The 23,083-nt window shown below is 35.7% G+C and overlaps 1 protein-coding gene across 2 annotated transcripts in view; it reads left to right on the top strand.

Moving 5' to 3' along the window:
• Nucleotides 1-23,083, top strand: part of LOC111513983 (sodium-dependent nutrient amino acid transporter 1) — a 112,035-nt gene that overhangs the window by 18,463 nt on the left and 70,489 nt on the right. Inside the window, exon 2 of one of the 2 annotated variants that reach the window (XM_074184838.1) lies at nucleotides 21,973-22,053. In XM_074184838.1, coding sequence (XP_074040939.1) covers nucleotides 21,973-22,053 — 81 coding nt within the window. The remainder of the gene's footprint in view (nucleotides 1-21,972; nucleotides 22,054-23,083) is intronic. The other variant, XM_074184839.1, reaches the window with a different exon arrangement.

The following is a 23,083-nucleotide window of genomic DNA, read 5'->3' as shown; positions in this document are numbered from 1 at the left end:
ATGTTAATTTTTTTTCACATCTAGGGGTCTTGAGGTCCACCTATATAACTTCTTTCAAAGAAACGAGGTATTGTATAAAAAAAATCTTTTATTTTTTCGAAATTCAGAAGTATATTTCAAACAGCTCTGTGAAAGTGGATCGTATCTAGTTATCTTTGCTTATATGAGAGGTTGAAAATGGAAATATCAATCTCAACTGAATTCTCAAAAAAAACATCCAGTACTCCTCATATGACTCTGTACTATCTCATATGACATCTGAACATTTTATTCATTTGACGTACGTCCATAAAATTGAAGTTATTTACAATTTGATTCGAAAGTTTTAGAGTGAATTTTGAGTATTGATAGCTGAAAAAGATTGACCTCCATAACATCGATTATTAAAGAAAGCTGAGAATTGAAATTAACTTTCTTTTTTGATTTTTCTCAATTTGCAGGTAAAATTATTGAATTGGACAAGTTATTGACTAATTGCATTTTTCAGTGGTTTATATTACGCAGTAACTACAACTATTAGAAAATTAAGGTCTTATCAGCCTTCTCTGAGCGATTTTTCCTGATCGCTATCTAAGAGGATAGCGATCATAATCACTAATGCTGTATGTAACAATTCAACTTATTCCGCATTGGGAGAATATTTCTGTGATTGCAGTGATTCAAAAGTAAATGTATTTCCGATTCTTGAAGGTATGTCAAGTAAGTCAATGATAATGAATTATCACTAAGAATATTTCTACACTCGGTTCCAAATTATTCCTTCGGATTATAATTTCACAGTTTGCATCACCATAATCAGTTTTTTTGCAAGGACCGGTAGTACAATTTCTATTAGCAAACTCAACCTTGAAATTAATGAAATAGACTGCATGTTCATACCTACTCATTGTATGATGGTGTCAAGAATAATTTAAGTATATCAAGGTCCTCATTTATCTTTATGGTAACGGATGAAACATCAAAGACTTACTTATCTCAATGAACTGACTAGACAGCACTCATAAACTCATAAAAGTATACTCACATTTTGTGTGAAATGATATCTAGACTAAATTATGATGTTCAGTCATTTTGATTTCTGATGTATCAGGGTGAAACAAAGACCAGTTACAATTTGATATCAATGTAAGGTGTACTCATGAACATTTTTTTGGCATTCGGACTTATATAAGGGAGAAACTGAATTGACAAATCTGACCCATTTTTCATGTCAGGCTTCAAAAACCTGCAGTACACGGCTAAGAAACATGGAACCAGAAACAGTCTAATGAAACATGTCTTTGTTACATTCATTAAACTCATCGGGCATTGTATTCCACAACAAAAACCGTTCAGTAGTCTTTCTCCAGATTCTCACTCGCGAAATTGATTAGACTGAAATCTCATCAGCTAGTTTGATGATTAATATTTTTTTAAATAATATTGGATAGGATCAATCGATAGAAAGTACATATCCAAAATAACAAACAACAAAAACTGGGCTGAAGTTCGAATATGATTCTAGGTAGTGTTCAACTGACTTCAGCTAGAGTTCCAAATTAATTGTAGATGAAGTTCATGAGAGTAAAATACCTTTTTGAATATAATTTAGAAATTGCAGAAAATTAACGGGTTAGATATATTGCATTTATTTGCTCAGATAGTGAGTGACGGAATTTCAGTCTCATCAATTTCGCGAGTATGAATCTAGAGAAAAACAATTGAAAGGTTTTTTTTTGTGGAATACATTACCCTATTATTGTAACAAAGGCTACATGTTTCATCAGATTGTTTCTGGTTCTATGTTCCTAATGGACAGTAAAAAATATTGTTCATTGCTTTGTTCCAAACAGAAACAGAGTCCGTTTAGAATTTCATTTCAACATTTATAAAAATGTACATACAAGTTGATTGGTTGATACTTTAATTTGCGTTCAATATCTTCGATATCAAGTGGTTTCATTTTGGGCATTTGACAAAACATTCGAAAATGTTTTTGAAAAAGAAGTCAGAAGCAATAGAATCGAGTATATGCACACGCCAATAACTGATAGCAACCTCTCTTTCAGTTCTATTGAAAGGATACTTTTGAACACCCGCAACCACTCAGCTTAGACCCATCAGCCTGAGTTCAGTTCGAACATTTTAGCTGAGACCTTCGAAAGCCTGAGCTCAATGAACACAGACAAGAACATTGTTGCTTCAGGCCCGAATGGGCTTAAACTTATTGGTGGAAAAATCATAAACCAATCATATACTTGAATTTGTGTTATGAGTTACTTACGAGAATCTTAAGTACTGTAATTCACCGAGTATCCGAATTGATATATGCAAAAAGTGGTTGCTGAATGCTCATCGATACATATGTAACGCAGGACTCGAAACACTATGAGTGTAACCTCTTTATGGCCTAAATCAATCAAAAGCATTCGAGCAACATGGCTTGAGCTTATCTTGCATTTACTAATCAGATGCTTTGCGGTACCCGAGAAAATAGTGACACTATAACATCAGATCAGGCTAGAGACTTTCAGAAGAGGAGTATACGAAAGAGGTTCCGTCAGTCCTCTTTCGTTGCATCCCACTATTGCCATTATCCATTACGCTCAGAAATACTCGAGAGTATAATTGTGGCACTTTCGAAAATCGGAGTTATAGGGTCATTCTTCCTTATTTTTCGATAGTTTGATGGTGGTAGAAGACTACACTCATATTGACGATATGAAATTCCAAATAGAAAAATGTGCAAGGGCCCATCTCAAAAGAGGACGATGCAGGAATTACGAAAGGGGTGTGCAGCTTGTACATGGGATCATTCTGCACCATCTGTATGCCGGAAAACAACTCTACTCACGCTACTCTCTCCTCGGTAAGTATCGGCAGATCTGTCGAAGGAGAATGGAATTACTGGCTACAAATATGCTAACCGTTCCAATTTTACTCTACTCGTTTGGGGTGGTGTAGTGTACTCAGAAGGACTTGAATCAACTCAACGTAAAAATCTGAAAAATAATTCATCTTCATTGGATTCTGCATTTCGAATTGTCCATTTCACGGTTGTACTTCGCCCAATAACAGTTAGGTCATGAACGGGCTCCATCCAGTTATCAGGAGTTTGGATACCTTTCTCTGCATGGTCCGCGACCATGAAACTACATAAATTGGAACATTCCTCTTCAGGGCAACTGATTGAGCGGCTGATGAAGTCTGTATTTGAAACTGAACGATCTGATCATAACTCGACCCCTAAATTATAACCAGTTCAGCAGAAGGTCCAATAAAAAATAAGTTGATAATTCTAGCCAATGAAAGCATCATAGATTACTTCACTCCTAACGGTAACACAAGGATATGCCACATGCATGGGTTCCTCTTCAACAACTTTGACGACCTCGGCTTCGGTTTCAACAGCTCGAGTGGGCTGAAGTACGAAACTGTAAGATTCATCATGACATGACAGGATGATGCCTTCAAGATCTCAGTATACCACAGTCACATGATGTGTACAGAGATTCTCGACACAAGGTGCAGACGCCTAATACCCCAATTCACTTGCTATCAGCATTCCCTGCATATGCAGTTTCAATCTTCATTCATCGACCTAACGCGACCCTGAGATATCATCCACGGCACTTTTACAGTATTGACACGGGGCTGCACTGAGCTCAGGGCAACACTGATGTGATATTGAATTTGTTGTGAGGAATGAAAAATTACAAATATTTCGAAACTGATTATTCCCTATCTTCAGGCTCCATACAAGGTGATGAGACTGATGCAGTTCTTTTCGACCATCGGAACAAGACAATATTCTTTGAGGAGTTCTCAGCTGGCGGTGCAACGAATATCAATTGATTCTCTATTGAAACTCCGCTGGCTCTATATGGACCACTCTATCAAGTAGGTTGTTCTGATTATTGAAATCATTTATGAAATGATGTTTTCTTTATTCTCGAAGCACGAAGCTTCAGAGCTTTGGGGACAGAGCTCTGAAGCTGAAGCTCTGAAGCTCTGAGCTGGTTACCCGTCGGATTGAAGGTGACACTAATAATAATAATAATAATTATAACAATGATCTTCCTTATCATCGTTTGTGAGACCTTGAAGGTAGTGATGAAGTACGCGCATGCTTCGGTTTGAAATTCAAAATAGACGAATGTGCGACACATTATCTCAAAAGAGGACTATACGGGGTTACGGACAGAAAGTACAGCTCGTAGTTGAAAACATCTTGCATCATCTGTATGCCAAATAGACGTAAACTTACTCGAGGTGGAGCAACGTTACGAATTATAATATCGATGAGGAAATCTTTCCGCGGCAAGTATCAGCACGAACTCCGACATATTTAGTCATCGAAACAGTCGGGGAAAACAAAGTTGCTGCTATAAATACGTTTGTGATTCCAGTATATTCTATTCCTCTGGAGTGGAGGAGTAAAATCAGAATTAGCTGTATCAACTCGGCATAAAGACCTTAAAAATGATGCATTCTTATAGAGGTTTACAACCTAGATCGTCCATTCTACGGTTACACCTTTCCCGACAATAGGGAAGCCAAGGACTTTCGAGTTTGGAGTATCGCTCGGAGTTCTTACTCTCATCATCGAGTTGAAACCTATTCCGCAAACAGCTCACATATAAGCCCGCAGAGAACACTTCACTTCTGTAACAACACGAGAATGAGCATTAAAGACTTCAGGTAATCGAAGCACCTAATGTTTGCTTTCTTCAGGTATGCTGAAGTCAGAAACTGAGCCTGCCAGGATGGTGTCTTCAACATCTCAGTCTATCGTAGTCGAGTCATGAGTATGATATTTTGTGATATCAGGTGCAGGGCATATAAGACCTGATGCAATTCGTATCGGCAAGTCCAGCATTTGCTGTATCAGTCTATATCTATCAGTATAACGCGGCGCTATGGATCTTCAACGGTATCGAAGAAACAGTATATTGAATCCGTTGAGTGCACTTATTGGAACTATTCATCCCTGCTCGAGTTATGATAAGTTGATGTAAGTCCTCTTAGTGTGACAATATTTGTCGAAGAGTTTTCAAAAGGAGGAGGAGAAATGAATGAAATATCGATATTTTCTGTTCAATATCTCTAGGCCACTCAGAAGGCTGTCATTCACAGCCCAAAGCGTCTTCTAAAGGCATATGAATCTCAGACCCAATTATCATTCACCTCAGGGTGTGTGGACTGATTATGATGACTGATTGTTTGATGATGCTAACACGCTAACCTAAATGTATCAGGTCTTCACCGAATAACCCCACCAGTTTAATCTTCGGTAGAATAATCATAATGGTAATAGTGAATGATAATAGCAATAGTGATCAAAATAATAATAGTTATAATAACAACAATAAGTAGTCTTTCCTGATCATCAGAGCAAGACGATATTTGTCATGGAGTTTCTGGCTCCTGGCGAGACGAATATCGTCTTGAAGAAAGAGGTAAAAATGGATGAAATATCAACATTTACTTTTCAAACTCCACAGACTCAATCCAGTGTACTCTGTGAAAAAAGTTGCTTTTATTATTGGAGTATTCTTTGGTGTAAAGAAGCCCTCTCTGCTCTCGATTCTCAACATCATGCTGGTTTGATGCACTAAGGCAAAAATCTTGGTCGAGTACATGGAGAAAGCTGTTATTTTTGAATCACTGCACTTGCTCATATCACATAATTTCTGGATCCAATGATCATTCACCCAATGGTGTGGAGAGTTGTCATTGGTTGATAATTGATGCGCCCTTCTGAATGTACTTATCGAGGATTGTGGAATGTGGAAATGAGTCCGACCAGCGCAACCTTAGTGACAAGAAATATTCATGTAGATGAAATATTGGAAAATATATTGGAAATGATAATTCATCAGTAAGAGGTACACGAAGTTCAGCTGACATGTTTGTCGATAACATCAAGAATTCAAAATCTGGCAAACTGTCAAATTGTCAAGGATTGGTTTCGTTTTAAATGTATTGTCTTCATTTGATTTCAGTTATTATATTTTAGTTCATTGTGTTGACATATTTTTTATTTTGGTTTGTGATGCACTATTTGGAACCTTTGGCGTAGCGATGAATATTACTGGAGTTTATGATCTGATTTATGATCTAATACCATTCAGCGCTGTTTTGACTCGCCATAGGTATCATCAGTGATGCACGGCTGAATGTGAATGCACTACTGGACTCAACCGCTATTTGAGGGCCACTGATGAAACTTATAGCGGGTCAAAAAGATAGCTTTCCGGTGTCGAATTATGAATGCTTTGTTTTTTGGCTATGGTTTCATACAAATGTCGAAAGTTGAGGATGTATCCTGATTTCTAGAGTGAATTAGTTATTAGGTGACTCAGTCTATTCATTTACTGACAGAGCGATGACATTTCCCCTTACGAAGACGCCATCTATAGGATCGATGAAGAACTCAATCTTCAAATATTGAAGATGAATTAGGATCTCCAAAATGGTTAGTTGCAAAGTCAAGTTTTGACATCGATCGCCGACAATATTTCTACTCTGCCTTCTACTGCAGTTCTCACTGTGGAAAACTAGTTGACGAGATTTGTATTCTGTTTTCTACTGTAGTTTTTACTGCAAAGCGCAACTGATTGAAACCGTATTTATGATTCTCTACCACAAATGTATTGCTGAACTTAACTGTCGCTAAGGAGCGAGCTTCAGTGAATGGTGCTGGTTACATCTCCTGCTACAGAGATGCCATCTATGGGATTGACAGAGAACATAATTTTTAAATATTAAATATGAACGAGGCTCCTCGGAACAACCAGTTGAAGAGATAAGCTTGACTGCCGATGAGATTCATAGGTACCTGATTAAAAACCAGACCCCAAACGTATTCATGATCCAACACCAGACTGCTCTGTTTTTAGCCTTCATAGGTTTAATTAGGGGCTAAACCACAAATGTACAACTAGACTGCCCTTTGAGAACAAGCCTAAGTACATAACGGTGGATACATCTCATCCTATGGAAACACAATCTATGGGATCGATACATAACTTCGAATATTGAAGTTGAACGAGGCTCACCAAGGCGGTCAGAAAAAAGCTTCAACATCTACCGCCGATAAGATCCATATACAGTCCTTCACTGTGAAGCGATTAGTTGAAAACCAGAGCCCAAACAACAGCATCCATAATTCAACACTACACGGCGCTGTTTCAGCCTGCACTGCTGGACTCAACTGTCCTCAATAAACGAAACTGAGTAGGCGTCTTAGTGGGGAGAAATTTCATCGCCTTCATTTACTGAGACTCGTTCTTCAAGCACAGTTGAGTCAAGCAATGCATTTGTGGTTCAGCCTAGCACCGCTGATGGGATCAATGGCGGGTCAAAATAGGATTGTCTGGTGTTGGATAACAAATGCGCTGTGTTTGAAGTCTGGTTTCAAACTAGTAACAATACATATCAGATAACATCATTATTCTTATCTTGATACAATTTCTATTATACTTTCGAATTGAATTTCAATATAAAAATTTTGGAAAAGTATTTTTATGTTTGTTGAAATATGATAAGAGTATAATGAAAACTGATTTCAATTCCATAAAAAATATCATTTATGGCTATAACTTTATGACACTCACTAATCAAAAATGTAATACTGAATCTGCTATACTTACAAATGAACTACATATATTAGCGCGAATGGGATTTGAGATAAAAAATGTTTTTGAGATAAGATAAAAACTAAAAAGGAATAATGAACAGTGGTTTATATTCAATGATATGACTTTCAAATATCGTTCCTCTGGATTCTTGAAAATGAACAGAAAAGTGAATACAAAGCAAAATTCTGGTTTCTGTCTGAAATTCACAACATATCATTGACGTTGACTTCAATATCGATGAAGAGCTTAGCTCTTTCTGGATAATTTCACATCGAAAGGAATTTTATTCGACAGTGAACTCAGAAAAGCATTTAATAATATATATATATGCAACTCTACTGAAATAGTGCTAGTATCGGAATGCGAACGAAACATGGGTGATATAACACAACATAATTGCAAGAGTTTTTTGAAGATATATCATTCAATGGAATCCAGCTTCAGTACATTGGACATTGGAAAATATCATAGTCTAGTCGAGATGGAATAACTGAAATGAAAAAATTGAAAACTTTCTACAATAATGATACATGAATGAAAATCAATGAATGCATATATAAAATCATCAGACGATCAGTTGGAGAATACATACGTTTATAAACAAATACGTATACACATATTATACAGGGTTACATTTTGAAAATTTGCAATGCCTATATCTGAGCAACGAAAAAGTATATGAGAAATCACTGAAAACATCTTCCATAATAGGAAGAGAAAAACAAAATGAAGTAATAGCTAACTTGTTTTTACTTAATATCTCGTCCCCAGCCACTCCAACTTCACATTCTCAAATGCCAACCCCCTCAACCTTATCTAAAAGCTCTTAAGGAATTCTCTTCAATGGTATCCTACAAAGCTACATTCGATGTAGTACGTTTTGATTTATTAAATTAAACACTATTCATTTCAATTGAAATTTCATTTTCTATTTTTGATATGAAAAAATTTCAAAAACATTCTTATCATCATCGTATCAGGTTTTAAGAGTTCGGCAGAGCCGTACTCTTACTATTTGTCCTGAAAGGCCACTCACAATACAATCTAATCGAATTCGTTATGAAGCGTTTATTTGGTAGAGTGTGAATAGGTGTTAGCCACAATAAACCCTTGCTTTGGACCTAACCCATCGACTCGTCAGGCAGCTACACCGATCCGGATTATCCCGCAAATCTGTAAGAAAGTATTTAAATTACCATATAAAATGCAAATCCTTCAAGAATTTGATAACGATGACCCGCCGGAAGAGTTGAATTTTGTGAAATAATGATAGCTAAAATTATTGCAGAACCTCGGCTCATCAATAATATTTGCTTTATTGACGAGTGCACTTTTCATTCAAATCGGCACGCAAATGGACAAAACTGTTGTCGTTGGTTTGAACCCACCACTATTCAAAGAATGCCATACACAATGCCCAGTAAAAGTGCAGGGCCATTGAGAAATTCAATTATTGGTCCATTTTTCATAAAATGAAATTTAAATGGCTAGAAAGATCTATCGATCCTCGGATAGTTCAGGAATTGTAGACTCAGAGACCATACACAACAATTTATCTTGCTAATCAATGGATTGGAAAAAAATGTCCTATTGAATAGCCACCTAGATCTGTTGTTTTCAAGACGCAACCTAACTAAATAGAGCAACTGAAGAAAACAATAATCAAAGAAAGCCGAGCTATTTTCAGAGGAATATTTACTAATGAACCTGCAGAGTTTGATGATAGGTTAGGTTAGATTAGGTCCAAAGTCAGTGGGTATATTCGACCCTCCACCGTAACCCGCAAGGGTTTATTGTCGCTAACAGCTATTCACACTCGACCAAATAAACCCAGCTTCTTAACGGAGCTGATTTGTATGGTGATTGGTCTTTCAGGTCAGTTGGTAAGAATACGGCTCTGCCGAACTCTAAAAACCTGATTCGGTCCTCAGGGGGCCCTGACATGAAGTATATACTCTGCTGTTTCATCGTTAATGAGGTAGTCGGATAGTCAAGGTGCAAGATTCACACCTTGATACCCACGACAACCTTTCCATATGAGGGTTTTTGCACGTCAGCTATACCTGAAGATTCAACCATGCAGGGATTTTTCGCCTCTGGTTTTGGTGAATCATCACTTGAGTGCAAACCTTCGGTAACCTGTTCATGGGGGTTTGTTCCTTCACCTGAGTCAGATTCTGCGTACGCTACTCTAGAATTTGGTGCAAGGCGGTTTCATAAGGTACCCCGCTCTTGAGGAGGCGATTTAGTCGTTTTCTGGCTGCACCACCGATCCTTTTTTTTCAGGTTCAGTTATTGGATCAGAAGTTGAAGAGTTGAGAATCTGTCGCTCCTGACATGAATTTACAGGAAGGTCAGATGGAGTCATGAGCTCGACATGCATTTCCTCTGTAGGCTCGCTCCTGATTCAAATTTTCAGGGAGGTCAGTTGAAGTCGTAAGCTCGACATCCATCTCCTCTGTAGACTCAGCTCCAGAAAGAATTTTCAAGTTCACTCTATCCATGAAAGTTCCCCTACTAGCTAGGGAAAGAAGGTCAATCATCGCAAAGCCTCGCATTACCGTGACAAGGCGATGCTACGACGAGAGGGCGCCCGGTATCTCGAAGGTTCCGTAGAGACAGCTGATAGGCTCAGTGTCATTCATCCTCTCGGTACGGATACATGAATAAACCTTAGGATTAAGTCATCGTTGGTATGCCATTCAGGTAGGAAATAACAGTACCACGAGTGATTCTGTCATTCCCATATCCAGCGGGGCTACGTGGAAGCAGGCATCCGATGGCCGATTTGCTCAGCCCTATCAGGTTAGCATGGCGAATCCAGCAAAATTGCAAAAAAATACATCAATTTGTAGCTAAATAGTTGCTAATTAGTTGCCAAAACAACGATTTTGTTGCTCGTGCCGATCCCTAGAAATCACAAATGATGCTACCGTGATATAGAGGTAGCAAGGTAACTCAATAAATTATATACTTCTCCTTTGCTCTGTACAGGAGATTTAGTTATTATTTAGATGCTCAACCTTGGATATAGCGAAAAATTTGTAATAATTTTTTCGGATCTTGCTACCTTGAAACTGGTTTCTTCTTAGAATAAAGTGTTTCAAATTCGACGCTCACCAGGAGGGTACTCAAATACACCTTGAGTATCAGCAACAAAATAGTTGGAACCGATCGGCCGATTTTTGAATTTTTTTTCGTTTTCCTCATTATCAGTATCTTGAAACTGGTTTTCCCTGGAATAAAAAGTGTTTCAAATTTGGTGCTCATCAGGAGGGTACTCAAATACACTCCGAGAACCAGCAACAAAATAGTTTGCTTTGATCGGCCGATTTTTAATTTTTTTTTTTTTGAGTCTCTCTGTTCTCGATATCTTGAAACCGGGTTTTTCTGGAATACAAAGTATTCTTGATTTGTTGCTCATTAGAAGAATACTCAAATACCCCTGGAGGATGAGCAACGAAATAGTGGGAACAGATCGATCGACTTTTATTTATTTTTTTTTCATTTTCGACCGTTTGCTGTCATTTGAAAATCGATAATAAAATAATATTCTGTATTAAACGATAACAGTCTGGCAGCAAAGTGATATCGAAATCGAAAATATTGAAATGAAGGTTGAATTAGCACTTGTCAATATATGCTTGTTATAATTTTTTTTTAATAATTAATGCATTACAAAAGTAATAACAGATGAATCAGCACATTTAAATTTTTTTAAAGAATATAGTCGTACAATTCACAATAATTGTTTCATCAAAACCGTTAACTTCTGATTGAATTTGTTCTTCACGTTTCATACGTTTGATGGAATAGAAAGTAAATAATCCCTTGATTGATATGATCTTCGCCCCTAATTCACCTATAAGTCGAGAGACACAGAGTACATTACAAAAAATCACGATAAATACAGTTAACTATTTTTGAATAGCCGAAACTATCTAAAAAGACGACGAACTGACTAGCGTAACTTTCATCAGAAAAGAAAATCAGAGTTAATCCCTGGTCACGCCTAAAGAAGTTTTACTTCGAATATTTTCAAAATCAGCCGATCGGTTTCAACTATTTTGTTGCTGATTCTCCAGAAGTATTATAGTGTGTATCTTCTATAATGTTATCCAATTTGGTACTGAAGAGCCTTAGGGCAAGTGTCTTAAGGCGAAACATCGGTGTATACCAGTGAGGGTGACAGTGTTCCATGTGAGTGCAATTTATTACCATTCATTCAAAGTAGAACTCATATGAATGATATCTGATTCTTATTCCACAACAAATGTTTGAAATACAAACTGAGTAGAGAAAAGTATCTTCTGTATAATTCAGTGTTCATATAGAAGTATTTGTTTCGAAAGATTTTTTTCTTTCGTGTAATTCAATATTTATATGAAAGTAGCTGTTTCAGGAGAACTTTCTTTCACTTCGTGTCTGAAAGTTACTTCTTTGCATGATCTACACATCCATGTATAGAGTTACTTATTTTCAAATTGAATACTTCCTTCCTTTCTTTGGAAGATTCACTCATCCCTTTTTTAGTATCAGATGGAGTAGTAGAAAGGCAAAAACTTCCTTTCCCAACATCTCTATATATGATTATTTTACCTTTTTCATTGTCCCGCAAACGGTATCTTGTTGGGGAATATCCAATGAAAATATACTGTTTACTCCTTGTGTCTAGTTTCTTTAAATAACCAAGTACCTCTGCATATGCTTCACACCCAAATGAGTGCAGATCTGACAAATTTGGTACTGTATTTGTCCATTTTTCAGCTGGTGTTACATTTACCGTTTCAGTTGGACATCTATTCGGCAGATAAGCACCAAATCTTACAGCTTCGCCCCAAAAACCTTTATCACGGCCAGAGTCAAAGATTTACGTTCTCTTTTTTTCCATAATTGTTATATTCAATCTCTTGGCTTTTCCATTGAGCTGAGGAGAGTGGAGTATTGTGGTGTCCATGATGATTCCCTTACATTTGTACTAATTTCTGAGGTATGAGTCAATATATTCACCTCCGTAATCACTTCTCCATAATCACCTCCATAATCACTGGTAAGCTTCTACATATTGTACATATTGTACATATTGTTCAAGATAATTTGAAACTTCACACTTATTTTTCAATAAGTAAACCATAGCGATGTGGGTGAAGTCATCTAAGAAGGTTTAAATGTACCATTTATTATCCCAAGTAACAGGATCAATAGGTTCACACAAGTAGTATTCAAGTAGTATCACTTCTCTTGATCTGATTTTCTTGAATGAAAGTCGTGTTTGTTTTGCTTCCAAACATGTTTTACATAGTTTGCCTAATTTTGCACAGTCTGCTTTACTAACATTCATCCCTGTAGAGGAATCCAAGAGTCTTTTTATATTATTAATACTTGAATGACCAATTTTTGGTGCCATAGTTCAGCATTTTCTCCTTTCTCAGTAAATAAACTTCCTGAATTATTGTCCAAATTCACTACGTAAAGTCCATTTTTTTTGCCCTTCAAGAATTTTGTTGTTGTTTTTATTATGATTACTTTTTTCTTTTCGAATATTACTTTTCCTTCCTTTCAGTGATGTGTTGACTGAAATAAGGTTTTTTCTCAGTTCTGGGATGTAAAGAATATCATTTAAAACACAGTCATTTCATTCAATGGAACCAATACCAAACTTTTTTATATCTTCACCTTTTTCAGCAACTAATATTTTGGATGTAGTTTCTTCCAAATCATTGAATATTTTCATATCATTACACATGTGACTTGACGACCCTGAATCTGCCACAAAATTTTTCAATGCCTCTTTTGTTTTTATTTCGCCTTCTGTCAAAAATGCAACGTTTCTGTCGTCTATCCTTTTCCGAAAAAAACAATTTTCTTCCACATAATTGATTATTTTACGGATGGAACAGTTCTTCCGCTGATTTTCAGTATTTTTCGTGCACGATTTTGCAAAGTGTCCAAAATTTATAACATTTCACCTTTTCTGTGGTTCTTGTTCTGGAATTGTGTGATTTATATCCTCCTTTCTTTCTTCATAGGTTTTGAACGCAACTGCCCCTTCTTCGTTATTTTTACTTCTGGCTTCTTCAGCAATCAGTCTTGATGTTAGTTTTGTGAGTGGTCTATCTGAGCTCGGAGGAGAGTCCCAAGCAGTATTGAAATGTTTGAAACGTTCTGGTAACGTTAATAAAATTTTAGACATTATCATTTTATCGTCAATGTTTTGTTTCAAATTCTTGAGTCGGTATGCCAAGTTTTCAATTTTGCTTATGTGAAGCGAAATTTCTGAACCCTTTGTATAGGAGAAGTTGAAGAATTCTCGTAGAAGATGGCATTTCTGATCTTCTGAGTCCTTCTCATATATGCTGAGTAGTTTTTGAGACATTTCATATGATGTTTTGCAGTTTATTATATGCATTAATATTTTTCTCTCGACTTTTGTGATTGTTACTCTTTGGCAGTTGACGTCCTTTTTCATCCAATCAGATTTTTTTTCGACATCGGTAATATTTTCTGCCAATAATTCTCCATTAACTATTTCCCAAATGCCTTGTGACTTGAAGATTACTGTAGTTTGGAATTTCCATAACTGAAATCATTCGTTATCACTCAGTTTTTGAATCGATGACAATTCTTCCATTGTCATGTTGTTGGCGGCAATTTTTTGATATTATGGTTCTTACTTTTTCGTCTTTTAACGTTTTAGTTTTCCAGATTGCTTCCACGTTTTACTTCAGGAGCATGTGGGCCCATAACCTGATAGATTTTACTATTTTGCTTCTATTATATTTTTACTATTTTTGGATGAAATAAAAAAATACTGCAAAGCAATCATCAACTACTTCTTTTAATTTTGTCATTCAACTACCTATACCAACCATACAGTTTTGTCACCTGTTCAACACAAAACTAAACTAAGAAACATATGTTCGAACTACACTCAGTAGATGGCGACAATATAGTGATTCAGAAATTATTATATCAGCTCATCATTTTAAAAGAAACATCTTTATTTCCGATGAGATTGTCTCAAGAAAAGTTCGAGAATTGCCACCGCTTTTCTGTCGGTTTATTTGAAAAACAATTTTTTCAATCAATCATTCATAAACAAATTAATGAATATATCAGTTAGAGTCTCTACGTCTCCTGGAATGATTGGTCCTGTTTCCTGTATGAATGGAGAGGGCTTTGTACAGAATATGGCACAGTTTGTCCATACTGTGATCAGTCTCCATAGTTGTAGTAGTAATTGTGATAGAGGCATTCCATCTTCTGTGTTCCATCCATCAATTTCTTTGGCTATGGTAGGTGATGCATCAATATCACGCCGACAAACTTATTCGAATTGCTCGTCATCCAGCATATCAATATGCATTGATTCTATGTCAAAAAGGCTATGCATCATGTTCTGGACGTTTCATAATTGGGGATTTTTCTGGGTCGACGATAAATAATTTAATGCCTTGTGGTTAGCCTGGAAAGCTATACAATATTTTATGCAATAAAACATCATCGACAACACACTTATTTTCACTTAGTTTATCATAAAAACAAATTCTCATCTGACATTCTGAAGACACGTTACTCATAAAATTGAGTTGAAATTGAGTTGAAAAACTATAACTTCTTGAACAACCCTTGCACTTGAAGAATTCGTGAATAATGTTAGCACGTGCTATGTTCAGGAGGATTTGAAATGTTTGCAAGAGTAGTAGTGATATAGGCAACACATTGTACAGTGCGGTTATACCGTCTGTCCGCTAGACATTCAGAAGAATAATTTAGAAATAGTGATATATGATGGAATCGGCCGATACTTGATGAAAATCCATAACTAACGTATTCCAAAAACACTTTATTGTGAGATTTTCACTAAATTGTTTTACAAAAACGCAACACGTGTTTCGCCATAGAATTAGTTGAAAGACACGCCAGATGAAGCCATTGTATGGCGAAACACGTGTTGCGTTTTTGTAAAACAATTTAGTGAAAATCTCACAATAAAGTGTTTTTGGAATACGTTAGAAATTGTGGTTTCTTGAGGTGACCAGTTGTCCTGAACGGGATAAGGACATTTTCAAACAAATACAATGAACTATATTGTAATGTATTCATTTGAAAATGCCCTTGTAAGATGAAACTGTACTAACATTAATTACAAATACAAGTGGTGAGAAAAACAGAAATATTTTTGGGAAAGAAGGTTTTTGACTTTATACTACTCCATTTTGATACAAAAAATGTGGAAATCAATTTCAATCAATTCAAAAGAAGTAACTATATACATAGATGTATAGATCATGCAAAGAAGTAACTTAAGATACAAATTGAAAGAAAACATCATATAAAACACCTACTTCCATATGAACATTGAATTACACGAAAGAATAATTCTTTCGAAACAAATACTTTTATATGAACACTGAAAATTATATAAAAAACACTTTCTTCTAATCAGTTTTTTCTCTAAATATTCCTTATGGATTTGAATAAACTATCATTCACAGCATTCCTACACTATCTTATGATTGAAAGGTAAAAATTCCACTCGGAACACTATCATCCTCACTAGTGGACATCGATGTTTCGCCATGGGACACTTGCCTCAGGGCAAGTACAAATTTCTATAGTATCATAAAAAAATACATGATTCATCCATAAATTACGACTTTTTGTCACGGAATGAATTTAATATATTCATGTCATCGATTACATCGTCATGACTAGACATTCATTCGCTTATTTGATTGAGTCCCAGCCAGAGAAATCTTGTTCAAATTGGAAGTGTTGTATTCTTAGGAGTAATTAATTTTTTGGAAAGGAAGCTTTGAGTTTGTACTAATCCGTCTTGATCTACACATCCATTTATTGAGTTTCTTTTTTTTTAAATTGATCGGTTCCTTCCTTCCTTTGAAAGATTACCACATTTTTTCGTATCAAGATGGAGTAGTTGGGATCCAAAAATTTTCTTTCCCAAAAATTATTCATTCCTAAAAATATTACCATTTTGATTCAAATAGAAAGTTTCATTTCTCATTTTTCAAAAATGATTCAGTTCTCTTTATCAATTAATAAGTTCAGGAACATTATTCAGTAAATAAGTTTTCTCCCTACTTTAACCTTACATTAGAAAAGGAGTCATTTTGAACGAAATATGTAATGTTTTGTTTTCATTATGATTATATTATAATATAAAAAATTTATTATTCTCAGAATAGTAGAAATATGTTTTCTAACATAATGTAAGTGATGTAAGTGTGCATCCTGCTTTGTCATTGATATTTTTGGTTCGTTTTGTTTTTTTTAAATTTTGTTTGTTTGGGTATTACTGCAAATCCTGTCTTCTGACATCTCTTTAATCTAATAGCCAATAATTTTATATATGAATATTTTCACATTGAAATCTGATCAAGCCCTGGGCTAGGAACTTCGACTTATTCGACAATTACTACCCCGAACAACCATTATTGCCAAATATTGGTTTCATGCTAAAATAAACTCAGAATATCACATTTCCTACAAATGATTCGCTCCTAGAGGACAATAACGTTAAATTATTGGGAATAACTATTGATAACAGACTTGGCTGGAATTGTCATATTGAACAACTTAGACATACACTTTCTAGTACGCTATTTTTAGTTCGGCAATTGAAGAGATATGTTAATCATGATATACTGAAAAGTACCTACCTTGCACTTTTTCATGCTCATATGAGTTACGGTATCACAATATGGGGTAACTCCTCAAAGTCACTGCAAATCTTTCGACTACAAAAAAAGGCCCTGAGAATAATTTCAAATTGTAATAGCAGAGAACATTGTCTTCCTTTATTTGTTCATCTCAAAATTTTATCGCTACCTTCCTTATACATATATGAGACTCTTATAGAAATACATAGACAAAAAAGAAATTTGGTAACACAATCTCAAAATACATTCCTATGATACAAGATGATCAGATTATATCAGAACTCCCAGGTGCAGGCTTACAGTCTCCCAAAGAAATTCACCAGACTATCATGTGTATAATATATTACCATCTGATATCAAGTCACTCAATATAATTTCCTTTCAAAAAAAAAAGATTTCTTTTGCAGCACTGCTTCTATTCAGTGGTTGAGTTCAAAGAATATATGCAACATCTTGAAGCGCCTCTTTGAACACTCCTTTCAGATCCCATTCGCTCGACTCTGTTTTCTCAGAAGTGCTCTGATAAATATCATCACTATTTTCATTTTTTAGATCAGAATGATCATAAATATACTCAACTTGGCAATCTTCATTTGTCGCTACTATGCCCTTCTAGGTATTTTAATATATTTTTAATATATATTTATGTATTTTTGATCTAACTGACTTGCTGTAAATGTACTTTTGTAAATAACATCGTTGAATGAATATTCTATTATATTCATTAGATGAGTACTTGTAATGAATTGCTCACAACTTTTGGTATAGTGATGAATATTACTGGAGTTATATCCCAACACCAAACTGTTATTTTCAACACTCCAGTTCGTGTTTTAATCACCAAGTGATCATATTCGAAAGGAAGATTCATGAGATGAGTGATTATTAGATCCAAAAATTGTTTGTCCTGAAAAATATCAACGCTTTTCATTCGCTGTTTGGTCGACATTCATTTCATCCTGAGCGAACTTAGAGAACTTCAAAACGAATATCACCTCACACTGATAGTTAGAGATGACTATATCTGTCTTGTCAGTTTGTCACAACTGATTCCTTCGATAAGACAGTAATTAATGGTATTTCGTCAATACCGTAGGAGCACTGAAAACTGTAATATAATATCCATTGTATCCATGGGTATATACTTGGACCGCAAATGCTGCACATACCGACAGCTAGGCCACTCAATAGACTGAGATGTTCGAAGCTCAATAATCACAGTGTCTGACGAACACCTCATTATCCGACTCAAGCCCAGCAGACCAGAGGAAAGCAAAGTTGTCCAAAACTACCTCATGAATCGGCCCATCTTCGTATTGCTGCAGAAGTGAAGTAATTTCTGGGACATATAGAGGCTCTTGTTTATAAAACTCTTGTACTAGATGTGAACAGTACTAGATGTGATCAACTTGAAGAATTGAATAATTGATAAAAGCAATGTCATAAGGAATACTCCAGGTATTTTTGACCGTGTCAGACAATCAATGACAAATCGATTGCAGTCGTATATTTCATCAGAAGGTGGACATTTTGTTCATTTACCTCAAGGTCGAAATTATTTATTTCATGTTTTTATTTTATGTTGTCCATGGACAGTTTTCGGAAGTAATTTTTTTTTTTTTCGAAAAAACAGCTTGATATGAAGAGGACAGACGCGACGAAAAAGTTGTATTTTTAATTGCTTGATCTATAACAAATAAAACTTGTAAAAAAATCAGTGGCGTTCTGTTTTTCAATATTGTTGGCTGTGGTGCCCATTAACACGCCACTGGACCTAATGATTTCAATATTATTCCGGCAAAATAAGCACTTCATTACTTCAAATGAATGTAGCAAATTTCAACCAAATCGATGTAGGGATATTCATATTTTATAAATACCGCGTTTTTAACTTCAACGCTCTGTATCTCAGAAACGAAGCAATAACACACAGTTCCAGCATCTTATTTGTTTTCTTTGAGCCAACACTTCCTTCATTACCTTCCTAATAGTGGCCTTAATATCATCAGGCACCTGTCCATCTTCCTCGATAGTTCGAACTTTACTCTGGCTCTTGCAGGATTGTTTTGCAGTCTCAGACTCTAGAGCGCTTGCCAGTGCATCCACGAGATGTTTGGGATGGGCTGGTGTCAAGACCTGCCTCATTTCTCAGTCGCGAAATTCGTTCAAGAATGCCTGAACTGCTAACCGCTCCATTACATTTTCCGGTATAGCAGGATATGCCAGACGAACCAATCGAGCAATGTAGGCTTCAAACTCCTGTAGAGATTCTACTGACTCCTGGCAGCAGTTCTTCAGCTATAAATGGTAAACGTGCTCTAGGTGGGTCTGCCCATACTATAGCTCAAGATGTTTTATGAGTAGGTCATTGTCTTCCTGGTCTTGGAACGTGAGGGTTTGCAACAAATTTGTTGCTTCTCCAAGCAACTTCAGTGTTATTACTACCGCCTTTTCTCCTGCATTCCATCCATTCGCTCTGGTTGCATCTTCGAAATGTCGGTAGTAATTTGCCCAAGGAGTTTTTCCGTCGAACTGGGGCGGCTTTATGGAGAGCTTTTCCTGGTTCAGAACTGACTTTGACATCTTTCAGTTCCGGAATGGAGTTTTCGGTAACAGTTTCTGCGGTGTGGACAGAATTAACGATTTGGTTTTGTAACTTGCTAATTGTTTCCTTCATCTTACTGATTTCTGCCTCAAATCCGCCTTCTATTTCATAGTCTATTTTTTTTTCATTGTCTTCATCTCTGCCCCGATTTCGTCTTCGATTCCCTCTTTGATTTCCTTTACTTCGGTGTTCATTTCCTTCCTGATTAAGTTCATTTTTCAGCGATTTGGTATTTTCATCGAGTTTGCTTATTATTGAACTGAAATCACCCTCAGAAACTTCAAAAGAATATGTTTCGATATTTTCTTCCGATTCAGTCAAGTTATCCCAGAGTCTCTTTTGGGGTACTGATTTCTTTCCAGAACAATCCAGCTCCCTCTCCTCCAACTCTGGCTTCAATTCGACGACTTTCAGATCCACTAGGCGCACTGTCCTCGAACACATTTTGTCTCTTATTTTCTATTTTTCACAAAACTCACTCATTTAAATCGAGTCCAAAAACATTCATTTACTTTCACAATTCTATTTTTCGCGAGAAAGGTTTATATTTCCGTAGTCCGGTACTGTCCACTTCGCGAAACACAACGAATCACCAATATATCTGTGCGAACAAAGTCTTATGGTCAATTTCTCCGCAATACAAAGATTGTACACCAAGCGCTCGCAGATCTATTTTACACATCCCACTTCTGACACCACTTGTGACAAATTAAAGAATTAACTGTCTCGAATAATTTTTTTTAACAATATTTTACTAATCACAAACTAATGTATTTATCACAACAGTTAGCAACTAACGCTTAAATTATTTCCACTATTTTAATTTCTTGTTCAGCCGCTAAACTGCCCTCTTGGGTCGGGAAGCCGTGCATATATAAAGTAACGATCCTTTCTAGAAATCTGTAGTCGGTACTGTTCTAGAGTGTTACCAATGATTCCCGACTTCATTCTTTCGCGGTGATGTCATGTATTTGTTCGCTGAGTCAGCCGGCATATCGGTCAGGGGCGGCTTCAGATTCGTTACATTACCTTCTTCAGAGCAACTCTGGTATATTAATGCATGATTTCATATTATTTGATAACATTTTCTACCCCAATTTTCGTGGGGATGAATGAAAAACATGGATTTATATGAAAACAGATAAAACATTTTCATAATGAAATGACTTTTCCATATTTTCAAAACAAGTAGAATTTCAAATATAGATTGTTGTTAGTTTCATTTTTTGATTCTACGAAACGAATGTATGAATTTTACTAAGTTTATTTAATTCGTTGATTGTTCTTCGATATTGATCTAAGATATTCATTGAAAGAAGAACTATTTTCAGTATGAACATACAAATAATTGTCTGAACGAACTGATTTTGATCACCTAAATAAAATTCATTATTTCCTTTTACTGTTGGATAATAATCAAAACATTTCTCAGAATACTTTGGCAATATATGGTGTCATATAGTCATAATTGTTATTTCTATATACCATTTTATATTTTGAAGTTTCCTCAAATTTGATATATATTTTTTATTACTCGTTTGAGTGATGATTGGTGGTTGTTGGCTTGAGCAGAAAAAAAAAGTTGTCCTCTGCTTCTAAAGTGGATGAATGTCATAGATATTTAAGGAACTTTGTCTTGATGGAATCTGAAATTATGCATAAGCTCTCGAAATCATCATTACTCGATAGTAATTTACACTCTTGAAAAAGCTATTGTATAAACTTCCTGAGAAGGTTTTCCCGAATGGATTCAATGTCCAGCGATTAAAATCCAATGTGAATCACTAATTTCGCATAGACACCGCTCGTAGAGCGCCTTGGGATTTTCCTGCAGTGCTTGTGTTATTTTTTGAAAAAAATATGTGTTTCGACTTCTTAGTATATCAAACAACGTTTATCTATCTCCGGTTTATTCAAAACTGATATCATGAAGTGGATTCTAAAAAAAATTGAATGAAACATTTGTTACTTTATATTTCTAATGAAGCAGTAAAGCTACATTAATTTACTTCCTGAATACTTAATCCAGTCCCTGATATTTAATGACCTTGTTTTATTATAGTTACATGGTTTGAATAACCCCTCATTCCAAAAAGAACCTACTGATGTGGAAAGTGGAAATGGAGTGGATTCAAAAAAACAGGTGAGTTTCTCCATGATGATTCGCACGTGTTTGGCAAATTTTACCATGGTTTTGTCAAATAAGATATACAGAATATTCCATCATCCGATGAAAGAAAAGTCGTTTAGAATTCATAAAAATCACCTGAAAGCTGCGACTCCGTCTTCTTCATAAAAAGGGACATATGCATTCACACTCACAAACGATTTTGGTGAATTTGTTGTATTCGTCCCACGTGCCACTGTATGAGTGTCTACAATATGTTGTGTAATGCTCGTTGAAAGTAGTCCCACAATGATTCAGAAGTGCATATAGATTATAACGACAAGCAGCCACATTGTCTACTGCATAATTGCTCATATATGTCTTCTCAAAAAAAACTAATGGCAACATTTGATTTGCCTCTGAATATTTCTGTTGGAGAGAATACTTTTGAATAAATTACTAAAATACGGTAAAACTTACAGATTCATAAAGACTCTGTGCATTTTCTTCTTTCCTTACACTTCGAAAACGTTAGTTTTCATCTTCATACAGATTTTTTTCCTTGCGAAGAAATCCAAGCATTGTGACAAAATTAATTTGCCAGTTCTTTGTTGTATAAGAAGAGACAAATCCCAGAAAGGATCGAATGTTATCGATGAGTGTCCATAGTGAGCGCACTCCATAATATATTTCAATTGATATCCATAGCTCATTTCGTTTTTCTGAATTTTACATTTTCATGCATATGACATTCCAAGTGAACATTAGTAGTGAAATACTTGGGGAGATAAAAACTAGAGTATAAAGAGAGTTACGACTACCGCAATACCAAAAATTAAAAAAAAGGAGCCTCACTCGAATTCATGATTTAAAACGAATTCAATAACTAATAAATTGAATGATTCATTGATACCTAGTACTGGTTGATTCAGTTGCCAACTATTCTACTGATTCTCTTAGGTAGACGAAAATTAACGACAACAAAAAATTGATAGTTGCCTTTTGGTAATTCGCAAATGATGAATTGAATTATACAATTGGAAGATCAATTTTTGGGAGAGGAAAG

The sequence above is a fragment of the Leptinotarsa decemlineata genome, unplaced genomic scaffold, assembly GCF_025532065.1.
Source record: "Leptinotarsa decemlineata unplaced genomic scaffold, Ldec_3_MD MMD2_tig00026358_RagTag_RagTag, whole genome shotgun sequence".
Taxonomy (NCBI): domain Eukaryota; kingdom Metazoa; phylum Arthropoda; class Insecta; order Coleoptera; family Chrysomelidae; genus Leptinotarsa; species Leptinotarsa decemlineata.
This window is presented reverse-complemented; position numbering and strand designations above follow the sequence as displayed.